The following is a 26,541-nucleotide window of genomic DNA, read 5'->3' on the forward strand; positions in this document are numbered from 1 at the left end:
ACCGGCTTGAATCTCAAACTGATGGAATTGGGGGAAAAAATAGAATAAAAAACCTGAATAAGCTACATCTCTGCTTCAAGCTGGGAGAATCCAAGCACAGACGAGGCAAGAGGGAGATTTCTGCGAGTCCACATCTATCGTTCTGTCAGAAGGGCTAAATGATGGGAGAGGTGCCTCACCTGGCTCCTGAGAATACCAAGCCTGTTGAGATGGGATACGTGCCCAAGACGCTGAATCATAACACCTACGTCATCGAGTGCAGAAACCGTTTCAGTCTGGAAGAGGAGCGTGCCTGTGGCAAGCAAGCTGTTACGCTGGTGAGATGGGACCTCAGGTATAAGAGACGTGGCCTGCAGTTGAGATATATGGCGGGGTGGGGGAACAAGGAAAAGTATCAAAAAGCAGGAGAAAAAAAAGAGCATCTCCAAGAGACTTACAGCGAAGCAGGAACAGGCCTTTTCACCCAAAGAAACCCCAAACAAACCCCATTAAATTCCTATCTTGTGGCTGCCCACTCATGCTTCGGGGAACCTGCCGGGCATCACCACAAGGACCTCTGTAGACAAAGCAGCGACGGATTTTGCACACTGGCGGGTCCCCGGCCGCCAACGGGCTCTAATTTACTTGTGGTGAGCCTGGGCATTTACTTAAGCGCAGGAATTTGGTTATGTTACATCATTACCATACCACAGGTGGTTAAAGCTGTGAAGAGTCTACTGAAGGCAGTCACTGAAAAAAAAAAAAAACCAAAAAAAAACACCAACATGAGAGGAAAACCGCTCTCTTAAGGGCCATTGAACGTGAGGGGGGCAGCCCCGAGGCAGGTGCAGGCAGCAGCAGGCAGAGGGAGGCCGGGCAGGCTTCAGGGTGGCCTCATCTCAGTGTCACACCTTGGGGACCGTCCCCGCCTGAAGCTGTACCTGATCGCAGTGGATGAAGCCTCGGGCTGTTTAAATCTGTTTTGGGATGAGGTCAGGGAAACGGGGCCTGGCGAGGGGCCGGGGGAGCAGGGCCATGCCGCCCTCAGGCCCTGGCTGTGGGGACGGAGGGGCGTCGTGTCCCCTGAGGGGCCGCCATGGCTCCCACCCCGCACCGGCCCACTGAGGGATGAGGTTTCGCCCTCCCTTGTCCAAGGAGCATTTAAACTTTGATTTATTTACGGCTTTATTGGCCGCTCGAGGGCAGGCGGCCCGGGGATATCCCCGTGCCGGGCCCGCCGCGGTCCCTGAGGGAATTTCTGGCGGGAAGCAGCGCACTACTTTTTCTCAGCTCCCACCCGCGCCCGGCGCGGAAGGTTACGGGAAACGGCGGCAGGTTACAGCGCCAATGCGGCTGCGCGCCTGCGGGTCACTCAAACCGCCTCCCCGCTTCTCCTTTCCCGATCAACCGCCCCTAGCGGGCGCGTGGGGCGAAGAGTGACAGCGGGCGCGGCCAATGAGCGGCGCCGCCCCGCCCCCGCGGCGCGGGGCACGCAGCACCGCCCACCCGGCTCCGTCTCCCTTCGCCTCGCGTCTTTTTTTTAATTTCTCTCGCCTTATTTTTTTTTTCCGCCGCGGGCACTCGATTGGCGGCTCAATCCGCCAATCGGCGGCGCGGGCCGGGCCTCCGCGCCTATTGCCCAATCCTCGCCCTCACTTTCTCAAGTGACGGGCGGCGTAGCCAGTGCGCTGCCTCCCCGCCCAGTGCCGGGGGCGGGGCGCGGCGGGAGCCAATGGGCGCGGGGAGGGCGGGCGCGGAGGGGAAGGCAGCGCTGAGGGAGGAGGGCGGCCGCGCAGCTCGCCGAGGAAGAGGTTGGTCCCGGGGCGGTTTCGGCGGGCGGCCCGGCCGCGCCGCGGGAGGGGGGGCACCGGGCGGCCGCTCCTCGGGAAGGGGTGCCCCGCCGGCTGTGCAGGGGCTGGCGGGTACGGAACGGGCCTGGTCCCGGCGGGGGACGGGGGCGCCTCCCCACGCCCTCCTCCCCCTTTGTTGTGGTGGGACGCGGCCGGCTCTGAGGGCGGCGGGCGGCCGCGGTGGGCCCCGGCGGCGGCGACCTGGGGCTTGGGGGGGGGCTGCCTCTCCCGGCGGGAGGAAGTGGCCGCGTGGGGCGGGGGGGCGGCTGCTGCCGGCCGCTCGCCGAGTCTGCGTGAGGGAAAGCGGGGCGGGGGGGGGGAGAGAAGGTCGCTGTCACCCCCCGCCGCCCACACGCCGGGATAGCCCCTGCCGCGGGGCGGTGAAGGGTGGGAAGGGCCGGACTGTGCCCCCCTGTGTGTGCATGGGGGGTGAGGGGAGGGGAAGAAAAAGTTGTGCTTCTCCCTCCTTTCCCCCTCCCTCTCCGCCTGGTCTTTTTTTCTTGCAGAGATCAGGTGTGTAAAACTTCGTGCCGGGGCGGTGGAGAAAGTTAGGAGCAAGTCGTAAAGAAGCGTTTAGGATTGCAGGCTTCACTTCAGCCAGTGCCCTTTTGTCTGTTCCTCTCCTAGTCCAGAGCCATGGATGTGAAATACAGACTGCCTACATGAGACATGTACATGCCAATTGAGATTAGTGGTTTTCTTCATGGCACTGGTTTTAATGCTGCAGCTATCTATGCATTGTAAGATGTAAACAAACATAATCTGTTAAGTGTGTCATCTACCTAGATAAGCATATGGGAGAAGTTGTGTTACCACTGAGTAGTTGGTGTTACTGCAGAGTTGTAGAGTTCCTACTTGTAATTTTTTGTGGGGAGTGGAGGGGAAGGGAAAAAGTGAGACACAGTGCAGGCTTTTAGTCTTCGCTCTGGGGAAATAAAAGAAGGAAAAAAAAGTGGGTGGGTGAAGAGCCCTTGTGATGGTCTTGGAGAGCTGTTGAATTGAATAGCTGGGATTCGGACTGCAGCCTAGTCTCGTCTTTTTGATTGTCCGTCACAGTTTTTGACTAAAAAAAAGCCCAACACATGTGTGTTGTGCTCCTTTCAAATACTTTACAAACAAGTAGATAGTGTTAAGAAAAAGTTTTGCTTACTGGGTTTACCAAGCAAGTATTTCTGAAAATGCTGCTAGTGAATGCTGCAACCATTGGATGTTGCGTGTAGGGCTCATGTTATCACAGTTCATGGTTATAAACGAGTCAGATTCCATCTGTAGCAAGAAGTTTATAATGCCAGTTTATTAGGAGACTGCACATAACAGCAGGTTTGTCTGTTCTTAAGTGTTCCTCTCTTAGCCTGAAGAGCTGTACTTTCAGACTGATTCATGACATTATTTCTGTGGGGGCTGGACTCTGTAGTGAGAGACTGATTAGTCTTTGCTCTGTTCTCCAGACTGAAAAAAAAAAAACCTCTTGTTGTTAAGGCAAAAGGCTTCTCTTAGCAGAACGAGGTTGCTGTTTAGACTTTCCTATGCTTTATCGCAGTGTTGGAGCTTGCATGGTGTGCGAGTAGATTATTTGTGTGTGTGTTTGTTCTGAGGCGTAGCTTTAAAACTTTGGCATTTACAAACTCTAGTGAATTAGAGGGGAATGAGAATGTAAGTAAAGGGGAGGTTTTTGAAGTCCCTTCCCCCCGTTTGCTTAGCACTATCATGATGAAAGATAGCATTAGTTACAAATGCCTTTAAAAAGAGGAAGGGGAGAATCACATTTAAGGTGGTTTAAACTTAACTCAAAGATGAGCCTAAGCACATATTTAACAATATATTGGGATGTTTAGTAGAGTAACCTGGTAGTTGATTGTTTTTCTGCAGTTGCGTGGGTCAGACTTGGACTATGCTGACAGTCACCGAAACGAACAAAAGTGTTTGAAGATCCAGTTTTCTTTATGGAAGAAGCTGGGTGTGTGTAATATAATCTTGGAGAATAATTTATCAACTTTCCTGAGTTCTGTTTGATGATAAAAAGAAGAACACAATTGAAAAAATGAAGTTAAAAGAATTGGTCTCTTGACTGATCTCTTCTTTTCCTCCACCCAGAAGCTAGATTCATGAACAAAATCAAATAAGTTTGAATTACACAGTGAATCTCCAAATGAAAGGCCCTCCTGGGTCCTCCTCTATGTTCCTGTTCCACTTGATCTTTCAGAATTGTTGAGCACCAGTTGATATAATTGAGTTTATTGGTGCTCAAAAAAATCTCTGCTACTGAGAGCAACTTTAAAAAACAAAACTTGTTTCCCTCTCTCTAATCCCTTTCCCACAAAAGTACTGGGAGAACAGGCTTTGTAGTAGATTCTGGATAAGAATGAATCTGAGCTCTACTTGGGACTGAAGAGAATTCCTAAGTTTTGTTTGTATAAAGAACAGTACGCAAACTTTTAATTATTATAAAAAGTATTCTAGAGTTTTCAAATGTATTCAACGCTGCCTTAATGATTGTGCATGTAAATGCCCTGTAATTGAAAGCGTCCATTTATGGGCCTGACTTGCTAAGTGAGCTGTAAATTTTGCTTTTCAGATTGGATTTAATGACTTCTATCATAAAGCCACAAACTGGTTGTGAACTATGCCGAGAGGCAAACAATACCTAAGCTTACTTTGCCAAAATATTTGTAATTGTTGATTTGTTAAACTGAATTGCTGCAGGTCATGCGATGGGATTAGTTTTTTGTAATAGAATGGAGAGTACAGGCAGCCCTGTGTTCAATACTCTCTGGGCTAGAAGAAATTGGCCACTGCAGAAAACCTGCCTAAACATTGCTCTCCACTTCCAGTAGAGAAAATGTGTTACAAGCAGTAAGGCTTCGTTCCACGTAACGTTTTATTACGATTATGTGTGTTTGACAGCCCTAGTGTGAAGTAAGACCAAGAAGAGACTGCGAGAGAGCAGTTCCTGGGTCTCCTATCAGTTTAGTCTGGGGCTCGAGCTTGATTTAATTACACTGGAGCAATATGAGCTTAACATAAGACACTCTTCAGTGCAGAGTGAACTCTGCTTATCAGGGGGGTTTGAAGAACATTTACGTTAGGCCTGTTTTGAAAGTGAACTTGCATTAACTAATTGTTAAATGCAATTATTTATGGTTTAACAAAGTGGAGAAGCTGCTAAGCTATACAAATAAAAACTGAAACAAGTACCTAGGTACCTGATAATCAGTTCTGTGAATAATCCTGTTGAATTTACCCCAGGAGTATTTATTTTCTAAAATAATGAAACTGGCACTTGCCTGTTACACATGGAAAATTTTGGTCAAAACAAATGAGGTGAGAAGGGCTTGAACTGCTGTGGTTTGGAGTGCTTATTCGGTGCTTTGGTGGGGCTATTAAGGTCTTTTAGTTTTAAGGAGCAATACTGTGAGGTTGTTCATAATACTGAGTACGTGGAAGAAGTTTGCTGCTTTGCAGAGACAGGTGGATTGGCTGACTGCAGTTGTAGTAATTTTCCTCTTTTGTAATTCTAGGAGAGTTGCTAAAATACATCTGTCCTATTAGTAGTTTAATCAAAGGTCAGTAAAATTAACATCTCTTCTTCTTTCTCATGTCTCCAGTTGCATGCAATTTTAGTGGCCTATGAATGCATGTGTTAATACAGTGTGCTAATTTTCTAATAGCAATATAGCTTTTCGTTATTACATTTGTCTGTAATTTGCAGTAGTCCATAGTAATTGAAGAAAAATCCAGCTTCTGAAGCTTTCATAACATCATGATCATGCTTATTTTAGTTCTGTGTATGAGAAACATGAGTTTTCTCATTTGATTCATAATCAAACTTCATGAAATGAGTGAGAGGAAAAAAGTCTGCTTTCAAAGTAGGTGGGTAATTCTGTTTTCAGTGAGCTGTATAAAGATAATACAGTTATGCAGAGTTTCAAGATGCATTGCAATACTAGAGCATAATAAACTTAAAAATTAATGTGTAAATCGATTCTGTATATAGGCACATTACAAAATTCTCATTCTAAATCTGTCCCAGAGGAAGAATTTTCTTCGCTCCTGTCCCCCCAGATCACAAGCAGCCTGCCTTGAACTTCATCGGCTCGTGTCAAAGCTGACCCAGGACCTTGGCTGTACTTCTTGGAGCTTTGGCTGGTGAGCTGGCCAGATGGAGCCCCTTGGGAGGGAGCTCTTTAGAGCCACTCCCCACTGCTGGCCTAATTGGCTGAAAAGCTGAACTGGGGGGTGGATCTGAGGGCATTGCTCAGTAGAGCTGGATTCCCCTTCCCCCAGCTCTCCACCCCCACCTTCCCCAAAGCAAAAAACCCCAAACACCCAAAACCCGGTAAGGGAATAGTTGAAGCTGTCCGACTCTGACCTGAATATGAGGAGAGAAGGATGGGCGCCATCTCACTTTCCCATGTGGTTGTTCTTCAGAAAAGTGTGTATGTGGCAGTAGGTTTGAGCTTCTCCAATATGACAAAACCAGGTGTCTCTAATATGCATTTGTAGGGGAAGAAGAATTAGCCCTTCTGGAATCTCAAAAGGCAGTTTTTGGAGAGGTTGTGGGTGCAGTAGAAGTAGTGAAATGTCTTCTCATGGCTGTTCCACTGAGTGCTTAAACTAGAGTGTGTTGTAGCTGAAAGGGAAAAGACTGGCTTTGATTTTAGTTTGAACTTCATACAGAATTCAGCTTTCCTCCGAGTTGAGATCATTAACATCGGGGAAAACTTTCTCACATTCTGCTGAGAATAAGCTGTCTCCTTGTTGTTTGGAATAACACAGCCTAAAGGATCCAGAAGCAGATCATAAATTAGTTTTGTTTTGCTTCTGCTCAATGCAAGGCGAAATACTTGTTTTATTGTTTCTCTAAGTCTTAATGACTTTGGATTAATATAGGAGACATGCAGTACTTTAAAACTTCAACTCTCAATATTGTTTATCCTAATGTAAGGTCTTGATGCTGGCTTAAATAGACTGTGCTTCAATTAATGTTACCTTATTCTGAAGCCACTAGTAGCATAGGGATGCATGTGAAGGGGTAGTCCCTCCTCTTCTAAAAGATCTGAAACGTTGTGCACTTGGTGAAATTGATAAAGAATCTTGTCCAAATACCAGGATTAATGGAAAAAAAAGGCCTTTTAAAAAAATCACAAAAATGGGACTAAAATAGGGAGGAAATGAACTTGTAGACTCTCTCTCAAATGCCACAAATTATTTTGCTCGATCTTCTTTCTTCAGGAGCTTAACTTCTGTCCTCTTTATTCCAGAAGAGCTCTTGCAAATGAAATTCCTCTGAGCCAGAATACTTTTAGTAAAACCAGGAGAGATCAGATTTCTTTATTTCAAGTTTAAGATGAATAAGCAGACTGATATGAAATATGTTGCATAAGGCTTTAGAATAAATTAGCCAGAAATCACTTGATATTTTTGGTAGCACCAGTGTGTTTATAGTCTGTTCCAGACACTCAGGAAAGGAAAATTTCCCTTGAAGATTTTAGTCTGCTAGCATGCTGCCCTTAAGGTTTTCTTCATCTTTTATGCTTAGTTATTGCTGGGATCATGGGCTTAATATTTAATACTTGTTCCAGAGAACCACAGTAGAATGGAATAATAGCAGACATGACTCAAACTGTGACTTTAAAAGTTGCCAACTATGACACTGTTTGACCAACTATAGAAACATGTGTGCATCAGGAGGCAGAGATACACTATGGGGGCAGAGATAAAACAAATACCACCAAAGTTAGGCAATTTGTAAATTTTCCAGTATTAATCTGTTGGGAATAACAGCACGTGCTCCCTATGTTCCAGCAACCTAAAGAAACACTCGTACCTCTCTGGGCAACAGAGTACTCCTTGAATATTCAAAGCTGCGGTTTTAAGGCACAATCCAAAGAACATGGAAGGGGATAAAACAGTGGAAGCTTTCTGCTCTGTATCGCACTGCTGCCTTGATACTAATAGTTCAACTATAGTTGAGCTCAGAAAGGGGTCTTGAAAATCTCCCTGCAGTTGCTCACCGAGTCCCAATATGTTGGTGTGTTGTAGGGGAATAGTACACAGGGAGGTAAAAGATCAGTTTTGGGATATGATGTTGGGCCTCAGTAGAAGAGAGTGAGCAAAGGAGAGAGAGTGCAGAGGATAAACAATGGCAAAGCATGTTTAAGGTCCTTAAAAGTAAAGGCCGTAAATAAGTACTCAGGTTTTGGAGGTGGTTGGCCAAGGACTACAAGGAAATCACAAAAACTATAGGGCAAGGAAGAAGGGATATTAAATATTTAGCATTTATTTCATCTGTGGCCATTTTAGCGATGTGGAAGTGTTTCTTGCAGTGTTGGCAAAGACTGTTTTCTGGGTGCATTCAGGGAAAAAGCATTTTAGGTTTTTTTTTGTGGATGAAGAAAGTGTACAAGGAAAAAGACTAGAGGAATGTTTTTAGCAAAAGGCTAGTGTGAACAGTGGCAGTGTATAGAGGATTCTTTAGGAACAAAGATCAAAACTCCTTACATTACTGTATCAATTTGAAGGCAAAAGTTACAGGTGATGACTTGAAATGAGGTTTGCTGGTTAAAAATGAGCTGCAACAGTGACCCCTAAACCCATTAGTATAAACATGGTGTCTGAGACGGTCCAGGTGGATACAGATAGAACCCAACGCAAATGTAGGGCTCCTCATTTTTATTTGAGCTCCTGCCAGATGTTCAGCAGCAGACGTGTGCTGTCCGCCTTCTGTCTCCAAATCCCTCATGAGGTATAGATTTCTGTCTTTGTACTTTTTATTTTGATTATCATATCGAGAGCTTTAGGATGATATGACCAAAAAGATAAGTGAAACGATAACCATAGACTGATACAGTTTTTCTGTGGTCTTTGGATCAGGTCTTCAAGTACTTGTAATTTAATTGAAGTAGTAAAGCTTTCAAGCTTGGCATCTGTCCAGAGGAGCTTCTCAAACTGTGTGAGCTGTGTTCAGATATTTTCTTTGTGACAAAAGGCTGATAGTCCTGTTTGAGGGAGGGACGTGATTCAAATGTACAGAATCATGAAGCTTGTGGATGAGATGAATACAAACAGTTCTTCAGCAAAGCTTGCAGTGGTAGAACAAGGGCACTTTCTGGCATTAGAAAGAGATCAAATTAAAACGGCTAAAAGTACTTTTTTAGACAGCGGGCAGTTAAACCCTGGTGCTGTCTGCCACAAGAGGTTGTGGAGGCAGGTTCAAAAAGTGGTTAGGTGAATTTGTGGACAACAGATCCATAAATGGCTGTGAAAGGGAATAGGTAGGAATGTAGCCTTTAATTTCCTGCTGTAACAGTTAAGGATGCTGAAGAACTGTGAGGAGAATGGGCTACATAAAATGGCCAGGCTCATGTGCTTTCCTTGCGTAGCGTGTCCTTTTGCCACCTTTGGAGATGGAGCACTAGGCTAGATGCACCACTCCTCCGACCCAGTAGGATATTTCTTATTCATTTCTTCATTGCTACTTTTTCCTTGCATAATTTGCATTTCGGAATTGCTCAGAATTCAACCTATTCAGCCTTGCACTTTGCAGTGCCTCCTCTAGGCTTGGAGCAGAGTGCCACTTTTGCATAAATTAAGCTGGCTGAAACATTCTCCTATGAGTACTCATCACAATCGGCTGAAGTATTAAGTTGAATGAAGTCCTGTCCTACTTGTGTCACATTCTCTCTGCTCAGCCTTTGAAAGATACGGGGCCACTACTGGAATAATTTAGTGAAATTCTTATTGATACTCCTGACAAATCCCTGACATGGCAAAACAATAGCTAGAAGGAAGAAGTTAGTTTAAGCCTCCCAGACTCTTAGTCTGCAGCTGTGGTGTATGTTGTGTTTTGGGTTTTTTTTAAATGGCTGCCAAGCTGCAATAATCACTGTAATAAAGGGCTCTTTAAGCGTGTTCTTTTCTGTTTTTTGTTTTTTTTTTTTTCTTTTTTAAAAAAAAAGCTTAATTTTCACAGGGGTAGCAGGTCAACCTCTGCTTTCTGACAACTACAGAAACTGGATGAGCAAATGTGTCTGTAAGGGAACTGGTTAAAACTAAGTATAACATCTGGAAATTTCTGATTAGTTGGGTCTGAGCTGACAGTCTTTTGGAAATGGGAAAAGAAAGATTTTTTTTTTTCTTTTTTTGCCTCTGAGTAATGTCAAAATAGTATGAGAGTTCAAATATAAAGAAAAACTGAAATGTATGGGGTTTCTAAATTCTTTCCTGCTGCAAGACTTAAATCACTGGATGTGCTTTTGAAGCAGAAGGGCAAATCTTAGTTTAAAAAAAATAAAGCACCAGAGAATACAGAAAATGATATATAGATCAGTGTTATGTCTTAAGGGAGAGAATACCACAAAATTGGACACCTCATCACAAGGGGTATTGTAAAGCTGAAAAATTAGTTAAAAGCATTGAGAATGTGTAGAGGGCCTGGAAGAATAGATGATTTACCTTGGTGGTAAATGAGACCCTACTGAAGTGTGTGTTTTATAAGGCTGACAATCAAAGGAGTATTCTGGGGCATTGAAAGGTGTCAAATTTGAAGCTAAAGAACAGGAAATAATACATTATGTGTCAGTGAGCTCCATAAATGGGAGAAGAATTGGTGTGTGGATAAGCAATGATACTGGTACTTGGTTGCCTACATCTGTCAGCATTGAATTTAATGTTCAGATATTACACCATCAATAGCTAATGTTTAAAACAGGATCTTCGCAGCAAAAGAGGCTATCCTCTTTGGTTTGGTCTTTTTGAATTTCTTGTGTATGCCTCTGAAGCATGTAATGTTGGCCGTGCTCAAAAGTTGAAGTCTTTTTATAAAGCTCCGAGTGAACGCTGTTCCCTGTTTCAGAAACCTAGTGCGAGTGTTTCTTAAAACAGCAGAGGCCATGCAAGCCTCCCGTTTCGTCTCTGGAACTACCCAGTGTACTGGATTAGGAGTCTAATGTGTTTCACTCCAGGCCCACGAACAGTTCCAAACATGTGGAAAAGGGAGTAAGACTTCTTAATTTGGTTTTGCCACCAAAATAAATGATCTAAATTAAAGTACATGCCTGGGTTGCATTTCCAGCGATGCAGTCAACGCTAACACTGCTGTTGAAGGCTGGGGCTGGAGTCCTCCGTCCACGCTCCTGTAATTCACCTGACATTAGCATGAGTACTTACAGTACCATGTGTGAGCTGGTGCAACTTGTTAACCTGAAAGAACTAACTCAGCAAAAAAAGAACTTGGTCAGTTTTTACTTGGTTATCTAGCTGAGTCTTTGTAGAAAGGAATCGGCGCTGGTGCCGAGGTGGTGGTGGTGCCACAGGAAAGAAGGGAAGGAGATCTGGGCTTCCTGTGGCAGCAAGCTGTTGCGTTGGCTTGGCTCCCTATGAAACTGTACCCTGAGTGTCCTAGTCAGTGTCTAATTTGAAAATGTTGGATATTGAGTTTATTTTTCTTGTGTTTGCTGCAGCCAGGGCAATCTGCAAAACCTGCAGTCTGAAATATTGGGGACAATTCTGTAATAATTTAACGTTATTGAAAGAATAAAAGTTCTTTTCATATTATAGTCTTGTGTGAAAATGAATGCTTTGACTTTTTACCAAGGCCTCTACTGACAGGACAAGGGGCAACGGTTTTAAACTGAAAGAGAGTGGATTTAGGTTGGATATAAGGAAGAAATTTTTTTATGATGAGGGTGGTGAGGCACTGGAAAGGTTGCCCAGAGAAGTTGTGGATGCCCCATCATTGGAAGTGTTGAAATCAAGTCAAGTTGGATGGGGCTTTGAGCAACCTGGTCTAGTGAAAGATGAACCTGCCCGTGGCAGGGGGGTTGGACTAGATGATTTTTAAAGGTCCCTTCCAAGCCAAACCCATCTATGATTCTCTGATTTAGGATCGATTATTTTGAATCACTTGTATAAAGTTACCAGTGTTAATCTTGAGTCCCTGTTACTTGGAACCTCTGTCTCTTTGACCCCAGAAAACTACAATTCTTGCTTCAGTTGTATTTTTAGGTGCTCTCAGAAGCTGGTGTATAGAGGTATAATTTAGTTGAAACTGAAACGTCATTCCTACTGAATGTTCTGTCTTGTGGAAGTTGAAAGTTATGATTTAAAGTTACCTGTAGAATATAATCTAGTGTTTGTTGACTTGTTGGTCCTCACTGAAACAGCAAAGACATGAGAAGGCATAAATTAGCCATGAATACTGTATCCTGAAGTATCCCAAATCAACCATGGCTGTTTTGCGGATGGGAAATTCCAATAAGATTAAGTTGGTATATTTTGGATAGAAGTGAGGCATGTGCCCGTACAGGATGGAGAGGCATGTAAGCTGCCTTGAAAGCTCAAATCGAGTAGCCTGAAGGTAGTGTTAGCTCTTAGCTTAAACAAGATATTTTCAGCTGACTGAACTAACTTATACAGTTTGGAAGTAAGGTAACTTTCTGGAGTTCAAATACCCATTTGCTGCCTGGAAGTAAGGTGGTTTTTGACTTCAATGCCATACTTCTATCCATAGGACCTTTATGTCCTCAAGCGATTTCTAACAGCTGTCTGCCTGAAATAATATGGTTGATTTGGGGCTTATGTTTTAAAACCGAAAACTAGCCTAACAGAAGCTGCAAAAACAAGGTGTTTTTTCTAAGCACCTTTCTTTTAAACGATTTGAAGTGCAAATTGCAGTGAATGCTAGACATGGCCCAAGTTTCAGCATCCCTTCTATTCTTTTATTTTATATAATCATCCTGATCGGGTAGTTGATGCTAAATGAAAACAGACAGTTCTACTACTCAGGTGCCTGCAAACTAAGATTTTAAATATCCTTTAATGAATTTTGAAAGACTTGATGATTTTAAGTACTGCCACTTGAGAAGATTCCTTATCTGCAGGCCATTGAACTCTGGACTGAAAGATGGGAATAAGCTTATTACCAAACTTAGGATGTGAATTTCAAATCGGTGTCCCTAGTAGAACAAAAATTGGTAGTTATTTAAAACATGACAAACAAAATGAGAAAAGGCTTGTGAAATGGCTGGCTGTTGGAAGACTTCTGTCAAGCCGTAATGACTAAATGATACTCCAAACACAATTTTACTTGCTAAATTAATTTGGAGACGGGCAGAACATGCATATATGTGTATGCAATTTGTCAGTCACTTGTGGAGAATTTTAATAAATGACTAAAACCAGCCAGCCTAGGTACAAAACTAGACTCAACTTCTATATTTTCTGGAATTGACTTTAGCCAGGAAAGACTTGAGGAAAAATTAAATGTCTAATCCAACAGTAACCTTAGTCTGCACTAACTGTTGAAGAGTCTGCAGCAGACTTGCATTTTAACTTTATTGATGAAGTATCTAACCATGATGCAGACTACTTCTGAACTATTATCTGATTTGTTTTGGGATGCAGTGTCCTATTGCATTTGGTAGTGAAAGGTCCTAAGTAAGGTATTTGTTTCATGTAAAATCTCAGTGCTAATGTGTCTGTTTTGGTTTGTATTTTTAGGGATCAGACGGGAATCTCTAATTTATTGCTTGCTGAGTGTTCTGTCTGGTGAAAGTCATGTCATCCATATTGCCATTCACTCCACCAGTTGTGAAGAGACTTCTGGGGTGGAAAAAATCTGCTGGTGGCTCTGGAGGGGCTGGTGGTGGTGAGCAGAATGGTCAGGAGGAAAAGTGGTGTGAAAAAGCAGTGAAAAGCTTGGTCAAGAAGCTAAAGAAAACAGGACAGCTGGATGAGCTTGAGAAGGCAATTACCACTCAGAATTGCAATACAAAATGTGTGACGATACCAAGGTAAGTGCTGTTGTGTTTGAAGTTGTTACAACCACTTAAGAAATGACTGAACGGGTGTTTAGGCTATCCTGTGAACAAATGACTAAAAAATCAGTTGCATGCTTTTGATTCTTTAACAATTCTTTAAAATCTATTTTGGTTTTACATAGTGCTTGCTTACAACTGAATCACATGCTTTGTGAAGTCACAGTTTCTAATAATAACTTTACATTTCAATTTGCATTACTACGTAGATTCCAATTTATATGTATTCTGGTGGTGCCCAGCACAGCTCTTAGTTTGTAGCACTGCCTTATGCTTTTATTTAATAACCCTGTGTATAATTGGAGGGGCATACTTGAACCTAAACTTCCACTTTAAAAAAAAAAAAAAGACTAGTTTTTCCTTGGTCAACACTTCAGTCATCTAATTATTTTCAGTTGTATATGGTAGTTTCATTTAAGTTGTACAAGCTGCATCCATTCTCCCCTTTGAAGGGAAATTTTATCTTTGGAGGCAGATTGTCTGAAGACCAGTTTATTTACTGTCATTATTATTTGTTATTGGTTAATGAAAGTGCTTTTTATTTAATAACTTGGAGGATTTCTAGAACTGTTCTTCTGCTCCTGATATGTATATACATTTAGATGAACGACTTGCATTCTACCCCTTTTGACTTTCTCAACTTAATTCATAGCAACTGCTGTGCGAGAGGCAAGGGTTATGTTTGTAAGTATAATGTGGTTTGCTCTCAATTCACGTTGTACAGAAGTCCCACTAAGGTGCATGTGTAAACTCATTATGTGTGACATAAGTACCAAATCGCTTCACAGGTGTGTTTTTCTATGAAAATAAAGTTAGAGGATCTGGTGGCACAGGAATATTCTGGGCACTTAGTCCCCTGACGCTTCAAATAATTTCTAGGAGAGAGAAACTGCATCTGGTTTATGACCTTAATTTCTGTATTAGCACATTAATCCCAGCTACTTTTAAACTTCGTATTAATCATAGCGCAAACTAGATTTGACTGGTGTCAGTAATGATTTCCACATATCAAATGTGTTATAGATGTTATCTGATAATGGTTTTAGCGTTCTCTTTTAGATTTGACACAGCTTTCTGGGAAAATCACGACTATGCTCTGAATGAATGACTACTTTAATTCTGTTCTCTCTTCTGTTCGCAAATTTGTTTCTAATACTGCCCTCTGCTTGTATTTTCTTCCCTAGAGCAGTCCCAAAATTCTGTGGGTTTCCCTTCTGCTTTCTTCCTTTTGCTAGCTGGAAAACAATTAGAAATAAAATATTAGAGCTTTCTTGTCTTAGTGTATATCAGTAGACTAAGATTGAAACCTGTAGGGATATATATTTCTTGACTTGACATGAGATGACTGTATGTATTTAGCAAGTCTTTACCATCACAAAGACAAAATGCTTAATTGGAAGGCGTTTCATACCACAGAAGCTAAATATGCTGTGCACTTGACATAAAATGTATATCTAACTTTTAGAGCTCTTAGAGAGACTTCCTAGATCTCTCCTGCGGGGTTCTGGGGCAGTAAATATTGGTACTTCAGAAGAATAATTGTCTAAATTTAATTTTGCAGATGATGTTAGAAGATACAACAGTATGCTAATATATCATTGTTTTCCTAGTCTACTTGTTGTCTGTATTTGAGTATCTCCTCCTTGCATGACCTTTTGTGTTAAAGTAGTCCTAGTAAATAATTCTTTAAAACAGAATATGAAGCTCTGTTATACTCTGTATAGCCTCCCTGTTGTGACCAGCAGTTCTTGCTGGGCTATGATGTACTGTTCTCATCTATCCTCCAGTCAGCTGTAAAAAGGACTGGTCCTAGGTTTTACTTTTCTTGACTACCTTAGGAGTAAGCTGGTACCTGGAGAGCTCTTCAAGTGGTGTTGGCTATTACACAAGGTTTAATTTTAAAGTAAGAAATGGCTTTGGTATTAAGGGACGAGATGATATCAGGGTTGCCAGCAGTGCTGTACAGAATTCTTGAGTTTCACAGTTGGCTTTTGGACTGTTGATATTATTTCACTTTGACAGCAGTAGTCTGGGTTCCCAAGAAAGAACAAATGTCAACTCAGTACTGTAATGACTTCTGGAGATTCTTGTTCTTGGATTTAGTAAGTTAATGAAACTACTGCTTGAGACCCACTTTAATGAATATCTTAAGATCTGCAGATCAGCAAGGATAAATAATAAAATGCTGAATTTGAAACTCTTTGTTTTCTTCCTAGTTAGCAGGAAGTTTGAGGTGCTAAGCTGTTGAGATGCAGTTCTGATGTGACAGCTGGGCTAACTTTCCAAATATTCTTCTGCTTGGGGAGGGTTTTTGGTTTTGTGTGGTGGTGTGTTTTTTTTTTTTTAACTAGCTTTAGATTTAATTACTAATACAGTTTAACTCAGTGTAAATATTGACAAGTGTTGTGGGATGCTTCTGTTCGCAACTGTTGCATTATTCTCTCAACAGAAGTTTCACTTGTGGTTTCACAAGTTTCTTGTCCCCTTGGAGACTTCCAGAGAGTTTGATACGGTACTTAACTCTGGTGTACTTTTTCATCATTGAAACCTAAAACAGCTAAACACCTACAAGCTTTTCTCAAAATTGAGAGCAACTTGGACAAAAGTTTAATTAAATTGCCTCTTCAGAAATCTGCATATACTTACTGTATGTCGTTGGTAATCCTGCTGCGATTAGGATTGTTCTGGTTCTGTGCTGTTTCTCAAGGTGACTACACACTAAGTGAGGCTGATACTGTGTGTACTATGCAAAAGCTGCTCGTGGTAATTAACACAACTTCTTACACAGACTAATAGAGGTTCTGAGAAAGCAGAAGCAAACAGATGGAGTGGGTGTTGGCATCACACAGCAGGGGTGCTTATCTCTTCATAAGTGGGTCAGTAATCTAGAGCAGAGGCTAAATAAGTGCAGAGGTCCTTTTGACACTAGCCCTCTAAGTAATTTGTAGTTATCTTGCTGAATCCTCCCAGGGAGCCAGTGGGATTCTAATCGCGTAATCCGTGTGTATCCTGAAACTAAATGTTGGCACGTGAGTTCACTTTTCTAAAATACGTAATGAATTCGGTAGCATTTAAGATCCCGTCTTTATGCTTTCCCTTGCCGTTTTGACGCAAGTGGGGCACAAGAAGCAGTCAGTGAAGAAACAGAGCATGAGCATCCATTTATATAAGTCATCTTCTGATGAAGCAGTTTATTCCTTATTAGCATGGATTGTTCTGTTGAAATAAATACTTTGTAACTAGTGATAGCTAAAATCCAAGCCTTTAACAAACCAAACATGCCATGTAGTAAATAGTCAACTGGCATATTCATAGTCTATCTTCATTATTTAAAAAGTCATTTCAGTGGTGACAGTACAGGGTATTGGAATCCAAAGTAGGGAAACACAAATCACTAGTTTCAGTGTCCCGATATTTTGGTGTGATCAGCTGTGTGGTTTTTCTGTCTTAAAAAGAAAACAGATATGCTTCATGCTTTCTTCTTGCTGCTTTTAAATAAAACTTAATAAAATGCGATTGTTTTTGTAAAATGCCTGATAACGTACAACTAATAATAGAGTTTAGTTGGAGTAGGTTTGGGATAATGTTGACCTGGACTGTTGTAGCTCCTGTACTTTTAAAATCTAAAAAAAAGCTAAGGGAAGGGAAGCACTGAGTTTAGACTCCTTTGTGATGTCTTATGTTCCTCTAGAACACGTGTATCTGAAAACTAATGCAGAACTGTGTCCTTCCTGAGCTGTAACATCCATATCACATGTTGAATTCTGCTTCAATGCCAAAATTTGGGTAATTTGACAACTGTATTAGGGTTTTATCTTATATGAAGGATCAGTAGTAATGGAGATGACCTGCCTCTATGGAGTACTCCCCAGGTACAACGGTAGTACTCATTTGTTGCATGTTGTAACCCATTCACTCTTCCCCAGAAGATTCCATCTTGCACTGTGCTTTGGCTTACCTGTTGTTGAACCCGCAGAGCACTGTTGTATCTCATCTCCTTGCTGGCAGTTTCCCTGTTCTACTGCTGACACGGTCTGCACGATGCAATGCTGAACTGAGGCATATGAGATCACTCCATGTATAGGTGCACCTTTTTTCTTCCAGTATATGTGGGAGGATAAGGAAGAGAGAGATGCCTCCCATCAGTCTCAGCGTCTCTAGCTTTCATTCATTTTAGCTTTGTATAGTGAATACAGCTTTCATGCATGCCCTGACAAAGGCTATTTGTAGTTGGGAGGAAGGGGGCAGCTAAAAGATGCATCTATAACAGTATACCTCTATTTTCTCTTTCCAGATGTTTGTGTACTCATCTCAGTACTGTAGAAGGGTTTGATACAGCATCAAACAACTTCCTGAGTGATAACAAACTTTCTTCTTGAACAGAAAATTTTTGTTGACGTTAATAGTAGTTAAATTACGGTTATTACGTAAACTTGCTTTTGATACTATGTGTGGAACAGTACTTAACACTTGACTCAGCTTTATTGGGAGGTCCTGAGTTTCTGCAGAGGATGCAAATTTTATCACTGCTTGATGTTGGAGGAAACTACAGTGCAAAAGCAAAGCGATGTTGAATGTCGATGAAAAGTGATCTGGCAGATTACTGGCTGAAGGAAGGTTTTAAGACCAACTTCCTTAAATCCCGATTCAGAGATTCTTTGCTGGGGTGCTAGTACCATGCAAGTGCTTTAGAGTCTTAGGGGAAATGCAGCAGTTGCTTCCAGTGCAGAGAGAAGGCTAATAATACTCCTGTTAAACCCTTGCTTTCAGCCTGCTGTGCCATTAGAGTTGTAGAAGGTATTATCAGAAAAATTTTTTCTTGCTTAACAGTTCAATATGTATGTAGAAAATGTAGTCTTATCTGTGCCCTCTGTCCTTCTTGCTTAACATGAGGATGGCATCCCTGTGCTATGTTGCCTGGTTTTCAGAAGCTTATTTTTGCTTTGTTTTCTGCAGCCTCCCAGCTCTGACTTAAGTGAGAGAGATAGCGAGAGGGGCTCAAATCCTGCCATTATTTTTTGAGGAATGTAGCTGATTTTTGGAATTTACAGTCAACAATTAAGACCTGGCTTCTGCTTCAAATATGAGATGAATTCTGCATTTTTGTACTATCCAGAAGCAAAGAAGAAACCTTACAATGGGTTCCATGGTTTTGGGAATATGGAAGATTGTGAGGGAGTGTTGGGAATGTGAAGCAGACAATTGCGAGTGAAGTGGTTGGTTGACATTGAACTTAGGAGCTACTTACTGACCAATTTCACTTACACTGATGTTTCTTAGAGCTTGTTAGGATGAAGTAGTAGTATTTTAAAGCCATGCCTGTTGCATATCTTTCACTTCAGCCAATAGTGAGGGTTGGTAACTTTTTAAACTGCTGTCATGGAACCAATCACACCCTGATTCCCCTGAGGAAATAGCGTGGCAGTGGTATTTAAGCATTGCGTTCAGAATACCTTTTTAATATTTTTTCCTTAAGAAAGTAAAAATGTAGTAATATATATTGACTGCTTCTGGAGGCTGTAATGTGGTGGGGGTTTTTTGTGAAGCAAAAGTCTACATATCCAGGAGTTTCTTTTCCATGTGACTTCTGAGCCTAAAAGGCTGCTCTTCATGTTAAAGTGACTAATGCTATTGACGCTTCTTTTCTCATACTTGCTTACAAGTGTCCAGGAAGTAAATCCAGTACATCTTAATTTTGTTGTATTTCTGATGTATTCTACAAGTATTAAGATACTTAAAGCTGCAGAATCTAGTGAAAGTTCATCAAACACATGAAGGCAAGACCATTTGACGTGGTCAAAATTCTCCAAAGAAGCTATGAATTTCTCCATTATGCTAGTGTTATTCCTTCGCTTGCTTGTCCCGCAGCCCTTTCTTCATTCCCTGCTGTGAGTTAGCACTATGGATAAGATAAGCAGCCTAGGCATAGCTTATGGCACATGTTAAAATTGTTTTCTGAAGGCTAGCTCTCTTTCTTAATTAATACGAGCCTCCATCCATGGAACTTATTAGTGCTGATCAAAGTGTCTACAAAGGAGTTAACTGCAGAATTAAACTAGGCAAAGACAAGACCTGTTTAAAGATGGGACAACTGGCTTGGAACTGCTGTTCGAGAGCAAACGAATCTTTTAAAATGATGACATTTTGATGCTTTTTTCTTCACATAACTGAGTAAAAAGTAATTTCTAATTTAGGTGTAAAGGGCTGTGGTGGCACAGTTCTTGAATATAACCTGTGTTACCAGTTAGCATGTTTTTTTGAATTCGTTGGGAATATTTGTCAGGAAAGTGATCACATGGCTGCATGCAGTAACCTAGTTTTGGGGGTGCCTTTGATCACCCGTAGAGCAGAGTTGTCAAGCTAATGTGCCTTCTAGAATAGATTGTTTTCAAGCTTTAAGATCTTTCCCCAAAATAGGTTACTTCAGAGGATAGCAATACAGAAATTCCTTTGTTCCTTCTCAGGTTAAAGCCACAGGAGGTGGGTGATTTCAACAATTACACTGGGTGGGGGGAAGGTTCTTCCGGAAACTGTTTTAGGAGAGTTCCCAACATCTGCTAAGCTATGAGCGAGTTAGCTAAGAGGACAACAGCAGGCAGTTGGATTGGCACAGTAGATGCTAAAATAACATTGCTATCCAAACAGAGGTGAAGTCTGTTTTCCCAGAAACAGAACTTGGCGCTGTCTGTTAGTTTGTAGCAGAGCTGGGATAATTCACGATTCAGGTTGGGGATGGACATTGATTCTTAATCATAGCTCACAAGTTGAGAACTGCTATGTATGAAGAATGTCCTCAAGCCATATACCGTATTTCAGTCTGAATGCATTTACTCAGATGTAAATTGGTTCTATAAATGTTTGAAGACTACAGTTGAACATCTTAAGCTTTCTAAACTAAGTAGAAATGTTTAAGACAGTACATCAGAATACACTAAAGCACCATTTTTATTGCCGAGATTACAGGAAGAGCGTGCTTGTAAATTGTTTGTTGATAAGCTGACTCGTTTTTCTCATGACAGGATTACTGAGGATGAAGCAGAGCCCTCTCTGCTTTTTTTTCTTGTTGGAATTTCAATAAAAATAATGCTTTAGAACAAAGCCAAAGAGATCTTTCCTGGAAGCATGGCAAGAGATGGCTGAGATTTTGGGGAGTGTTGGCCAAGATTAGCTTCAAAATCCCCGATCCTCCTTGTGATAGCTGATGCTGTGAAGGCTTTGGATGTGTTCACTGAAAAGGTGTAGCAAGAGGATCAAGTTGCCCTTGATCTTCTCAGTCCTGTAATTATGGTGGGACTTGAACGTTGTCTCTACATTCTCTGTAAAAGACTAAAGGAAGTTCTTGGTGCTTTCCAGGTGTGTGGCACCAGGCTCTGGCCTCTGCAGGGCAGTAAGGACAGGACGATGGTGTGCTTTGCAGTGGTTTCCTGTTGTGTGTGACATCTCTTCATCTCGGTTTGCCCCGTGCGTACATACGTACGCCTCCAGCAGCTTGCTGTGTAGCTTCCTGACTTCCTCTTAGTAAATGGTGTTGTGCAGCCCGAATGTCAGGCCTAGCAAACAGCCAGGCAGCTGCTTGCCAGGTGAATAGAGTCCGCCTGCATAGCCTGAAGACGAAATGCGAAGAGATGATCCTGCAAGAGAAACAGTCTGTTGTTGCTGAAAGCGGCGACTGCAAAGCAGTTGACTTTCGGGACGTTTTTCTGACGTTTTGCAGTGTCTTCTAATCTGTTGAGAGTTTCTTTCAATAATTCTATGATGACTGCTTTCAGCTGGCCCATGTTCTATAGTGCTGTATTGTGCAGTCTGGATTAGCGTGCAGAGAGAGAACGAGAGTGCTCTGAGAGATTGCACTAACTTCCTTGGGGTCTTTCTTGGACCTGGGGTGGCAGAAGCTGGCACCTGGTTTCCCAAGACCATCTCCTGCCCAAAGATAAATGAGTCCAGCCCTTCTTAGTTTCCAAATGTTCAGGATGGTGTCGTTGTAGACAGAAGGATGCTGGCCCTAATTATACATACGTAAAATGACATAGATTTGCATTCTAGACTGCAGAACAGCTTTAGATGCTGCATGGACATATAATGTCATGCCAGGTTTGACTTCAAGTCTCTGTGAAATTTAATTTCTAAAACTTGAGGTAAGCAATCAGTAAGACAGTGTTGGTGACGCTGCCTGCATCTGTTTGAAATCTACTCTCATGCATTTCCTTGAACTACAAAACTATCTTAAAAATTATCGCCTCAAGTTAAATTTTGCTTGCTTTCTCCTGTTTGCTTCATAGCTTCAGTGTATTTGATATGTAGGGTAGGATACAGGATTAATATGAGCCTAAGATAATGTCTTTTTTCCAATAGAACATTTTTCCTCTACCAACACTCCTACTTGAATGGCCACTTAGCAGCAAGACGTTATTCCTGATACCTGTGTAAGGAAGAATGTATGTGCAACAGTAGGGCGCTGTCCAGACACTGCGTATTACAGCTGTCAGGGCCTTGCTCTAGCGTAGGTAAGTCATTCTTTAGAAGACAAATTTGAAAACTTAAGTTTTGAAGCCTTCTAATGTAGTGTTAATTGAAATTAGAGTAGTGACTGTATTCATGTACAATTGAGTGAGTTTTATTAAAAATACTAAAACATAACTGTTAGCTTGGTTGTTGCACAGCTGTGGATGACGTTGAGGACTGAATTGCTGCAACTAAGGTTAAGCTTTAATGTAGACATAGTTCAGGTTACAGCATCTTATAATATTGATGTCATCCTGAAAAAGGAAGTCTTAGAGTATTAAACAAAGAAACTTAAGGCTGCCAGTTCTAAGCTCGTGCAATTCAGGAAGCCATGTGACTTGCCCACATACTTTGTTACAGAGTTGGTATGCCAAGCAGAAAGTATTGGCATGTCATTTCAGGTAGGTCAACATGTAAAAATATAAATGTGCAAGATACTTAGCGAATAGAAAAATGCTGCGTAGTTCAAAGGAGCTTGCCTGTCGAGTCAGGAGGAAAAATTGTTGAATTTTGGGGACTCTGTTGTATACTAACTGGAGCACTGGATAAAGATTTGGGGCATGTGGATTCTGGCCTTGGCTCTGCTGCTTTTTCCCAGGTAACCTTACAAGTTTTTAACTTGCTGTCATTTTTCAGTCTATAAGTTGAAATGAATTTTTGTAAGACATGTGATAATGCCACCCCTTCATCTCCCTGGTATAAGCTGAATTACTTGGTTAGGGAGTGTAAGTTCAAGGCGTTGTTCCCGTTGGAGTAGCAGTGATACGGAAAGCAAATGTTGGGGTGAAAAGTTGTTGGAATTTGTGGAAGGTTTTTAGCTTCAAGTTACTGTTGCTTCTCATTAGGATTGCCTTAATGGTAAGAAGCAGGAAGAGTCGGAATCAAAAAAACTGTTAAAGCTTGCTTGATTGTATATGCCATTAATTGTTTGGCAGGTTAACAACTGATGCTGGGGCTGCTGAATTTTAAGCAAATGAAAAATAGCTACTTGTGATTACTTTAGCAACTTACCTGCTCAGTGGATCCCAGTACAGAGCTTTAACTAGGAAGGGTAATATCTGTATCTGACACTTCATGCTACTGTTAAGAAGACATATTGGTCACTCAAGAAAAATATGTGTGCTTTATTGTCAATATTGAGCCCCAAATTATCTCATAAATAGTATTTATTTTTTCTCCAATAAAGGAATCAGGGCTGTAGTCAGCCCAAGTCAATGCTAAACTATTCCCTGGCTTACTGTGGTAATTAGTGTCTTTATATCAGGCCAACTATTCAGTGTGGTGAAGATTCCTCTCCTCATTATATTCTTCTTTTGTAGAAGGCAGCCAATTTAGTTTTCCTAGTACTGTAACAGAACACCTGAGTGCTGTTTTTACTAGTGTGAATGTTTTATGGCAACCAGAGCAATTTTACAGGAAAAACTTCCCAATTGTGTAGCTCAGGCTGTTAGTCTAGGAAGAATTTATAGGATAAACAACATACTGCAGTTCTTTTACTGCTGCAGTTTTGAACACAAATAGCTAGTTAACGGGTCCCCTACTGATTTAATCCTGCTTGTAATCTACACCTGCTAATTTAATAAAAGTAATTTCCCAAGTCTTGTTTACTGCTTGTTTCTGTTCACTTACTCCGACTTGGTTGCAGTGCTGATTGGTGGAAAACTTCTAAAATTTACTGTAGTCTCATCATGAACAGCTTTCGTTGGCTTCTGTTATGCTGCATTGTTTGCAGCAGACCAGCAGGATACAAGAGAACAATCGGGAGCTGGAGTAAGTTCACATCTCGCTGCATATGCTTCAAAATTGGCAGAAGAACAATGAGATTGGGGAAATCCCCTTGGACAAGTGCTGCACAGTAATCTGACTTCAGCGTTTGTTCAGAAAAGATCCCCCAAATTGTGGCTTTTTATTCCGAAACGTACAAGCAAGTTTCAATAGGTCAAGAATTGAAAGTTTTCATTTATAGTCTTTGCCTGTAAACTGACCATTTCTTCAGATGCTTGGGTTATCTTTTCTTAGGTACTGGATAGAAAAAAGCCTGGTGCAAAAAAAGCAAACTCTGAGTTTTGCTTAAATGCAGAATTTCAAAGTTGCTGTTTAGTTGAATTGGTGAGTTACATCCCAGAACTGGTGTTCACTTCCTCTTAATTTTGTGGGAAGCTTCAAGTCAAGTTCCTCTGTTGGTATTTGAAATAATTTTAACTCATGCTGTAGTTCTGAAATTTAGAACAAAGAATGTGGAATCTTTCAGCTTTGTGACATGGAAGGTTGTGTTTGAAATGGTGTTTGACTCTTGGGTGTTTGGTTGAAAAGGTCTTTTTTCTTTAGTGGACAATTCAAATGTTGATTTCATGGACTCCAACTACATTTTCCAAGAACCTTTTCTGAACCTTGCTGTGTTTGCGTAAGCTCACAGCAGTGCAGCATCCAACCACCAAAGCTTATTGATAGGTCTTTACATCTTTCTGTAATAAATCTCTCCCTTCTGTAAACTTAAGGGCCATATCGGGGAGGAAGTCAAGTGTGTCCATTGTGATGAATTCCACAAAGCTAATAATGAGAATACCTTTTTGGTTCCTTTGTATTTAAATTTTGAGTGTCTCATGTTCTCCATGTGTGCCATGTACCTGTCTTGCAGACTGATGCTTTGTCTAAGCACAGTTAGTAGCCAAAAATCAATGTTTTGCTGTCCCCTGTATGTCTCAATTAGATGAATATAGTAGGAGAACAGAAGGCCTACTAAAGTGATTGTGCCTGTTGCAAGCTGCATTGGTGGCAGCCATTTTAAAAATGCTGTAATACTCTGTTCAATGATAGGAAGACATTTTTACTGGAGCCCAGTGTCAGCATCTTTGATCATCATGTGGGAACCCTTCAATGTTTTGGCCAATAACCACAGGCGGTCCAAGAAGGATTTAAGCAGCTCTCCTTGCAGCGAGAAGCCACGTAACCATTTACTTGAATGCTAATGTTCCTCAAGCCTTTGAAACTCTCATCTTCTTGGCTGCAGTAGGACAGAGGGAGAGCAGGGCAACTGCCACCTCAGCAGAGGGCAAATGGTGGTAGATCAGGGTTGACTCCTGTTAGGTGGAGTGACGAAAAGAAACTGTTGGATGTCCTGGGAAAGTGCTTTAACTTAAGCAATTGCATGTGAGGCAACAGTGCTTGTGGGCATCGTCTTCAGTTGCGTATTCTGGGTGTGGATCGTGAGCAAGATGCAGAAGACTTCAGGACTCGTCCATGATCTTAACACTTCCTTTCTGTCTAGCTCTAGGCAGCGAAGCTCAGGAAATAGATTTTGATTCTTGTTGTAGGGGTGTCCCCTGCATACTCATCAATAGTATCTAATGTGGGGTCCTCTATTCTGTTCTGAGCCTGAGGAGAGCAGAGGGCAAGTTAGCCACCTTGGCTATTAAGATGCTTTCTTGATTTTGCCTTTGCTAAGCACATAAGGCAGTATAATATCTCAGCAAACACACTAAGTTCATTTTAAAAATAAAATACTGCTTTCTTGTACCTGAACACTGAAACTCTTCAAGCCTTTTTATGGCTTCCTTGCTAGTTGTGACTTTTCTTTAATATTTCTCATAAAATATGGGCACTGCTGTGAGTGAAGGTAACATCATTGTCAGACTTAATTTTTGTATTTACCTATTTATCAAAATGATATAAAAGTCACGGCTGAAGTACCATTCAGTACTCTTCCTCAATATGTTGCTTGAGGAAGCTTCCTCTATGGCTCAAACCTTAACTTCATTTGAAATATCTTACAGGAAACACTGCATGCCTTAGTTATATAATACTTGATGTTTCTTTGAATTTTCATATCCCTCATCTTTAGAGATAGTCTCTTGTTTGGACATGGGTCAAATTCAATGTATTCTCTGTTTCACCAATTTTCTGCTAGGTATACATGGCTTGGGCTGCAACAGGGGTCGTTCTGGCATGGTGTAGTGGCTTCCCTGCATTGAGCACTTTATATATAATTACATTGTATATCCTGTGTTCACTTGTCTTCCTGGTTTTCTTGAGACGGGTGTGTAATTCATAGGGGAAGCTGTCCAGAGGCAGCTTCAGTTTGAAATGAGGCATTAGAAGATACTGCAACTGTTGTTCTAGGAGTAATCTTTTTGCCAAGTTAGCATATTTTGCAAGGAATCTGGACAAGATAAATGTCATGCAGAGCTAATCCCTGCCCCTCGCTACCCCAAGTACCCACTAGTTTGAGAAGGTTAATCAAAACGTCACATCTTTTTTCAGCTGTCTGTCAGTGGCAAAACAGCCCACTCATGCGGTGGCATCAGCCGCTCACCCACTTGGAGGATGACGGACTACTTGAGAAAAATTATTTGACTTAGCCCTTGGTAGCTGTACTTCTTAGCTTGTGGGAAAAG

The 26,541-nt window shown here is 41.6% G+C and overlaps 1 protein-coding gene across 6 annotated transcripts in view; it reads left to right on the top strand.

Moving 5' to 3' along the window:
* Positions 1 to 1,717: 1,717 nt before the first annotated feature.
* LOC142074890 (mothers against decapentaplegic homolog 2) overlaps positions 1,718 to 26,541 on the top strand; it is a 51,850-nt gene continuing 27,026 nt past the window's right edge. For 4 of the 6 annotated variants that reach the window (XM_075135848.1, XM_075135854.1, XM_075135850.1 and 1 more), the window contains exons 1-2: positions 1,718 to 1,790; positions 13,329 to 13,621. In XM_075135848.1, coding sequence (XP_074991949.1) covers positions 13,386 to 13,621 — 236 coding nt within the window. In that variant the 5' untranslated portion in view covers positions 1,718 to 1,790; positions 13,329 to 13,385. Of the gene's footprint in view, positions 1,791 to 5,347; positions 5,393 to 5,750; positions 5,976 to 13,328; positions 13,622 to 26,541 lie in introns of those variants that run through there. The other 2 variants (XM_075135853.1, XM_075135849.1) reach the window with 2 other exon arrangements.

The sequence above is a fragment of the Calonectris borealis genome, chromosome W, assembly GCF_964195595.1.
Source record: "Calonectris borealis chromosome W, bCalBor7.hap1.2, whole genome shotgun sequence".
In the NCBI taxonomy this organism is placed as follows: Eukaryota; Metazoa; Chordata; class Aves; order Procellariiformes; family Procellariidae; genus Calonectris; species Calonectris borealis.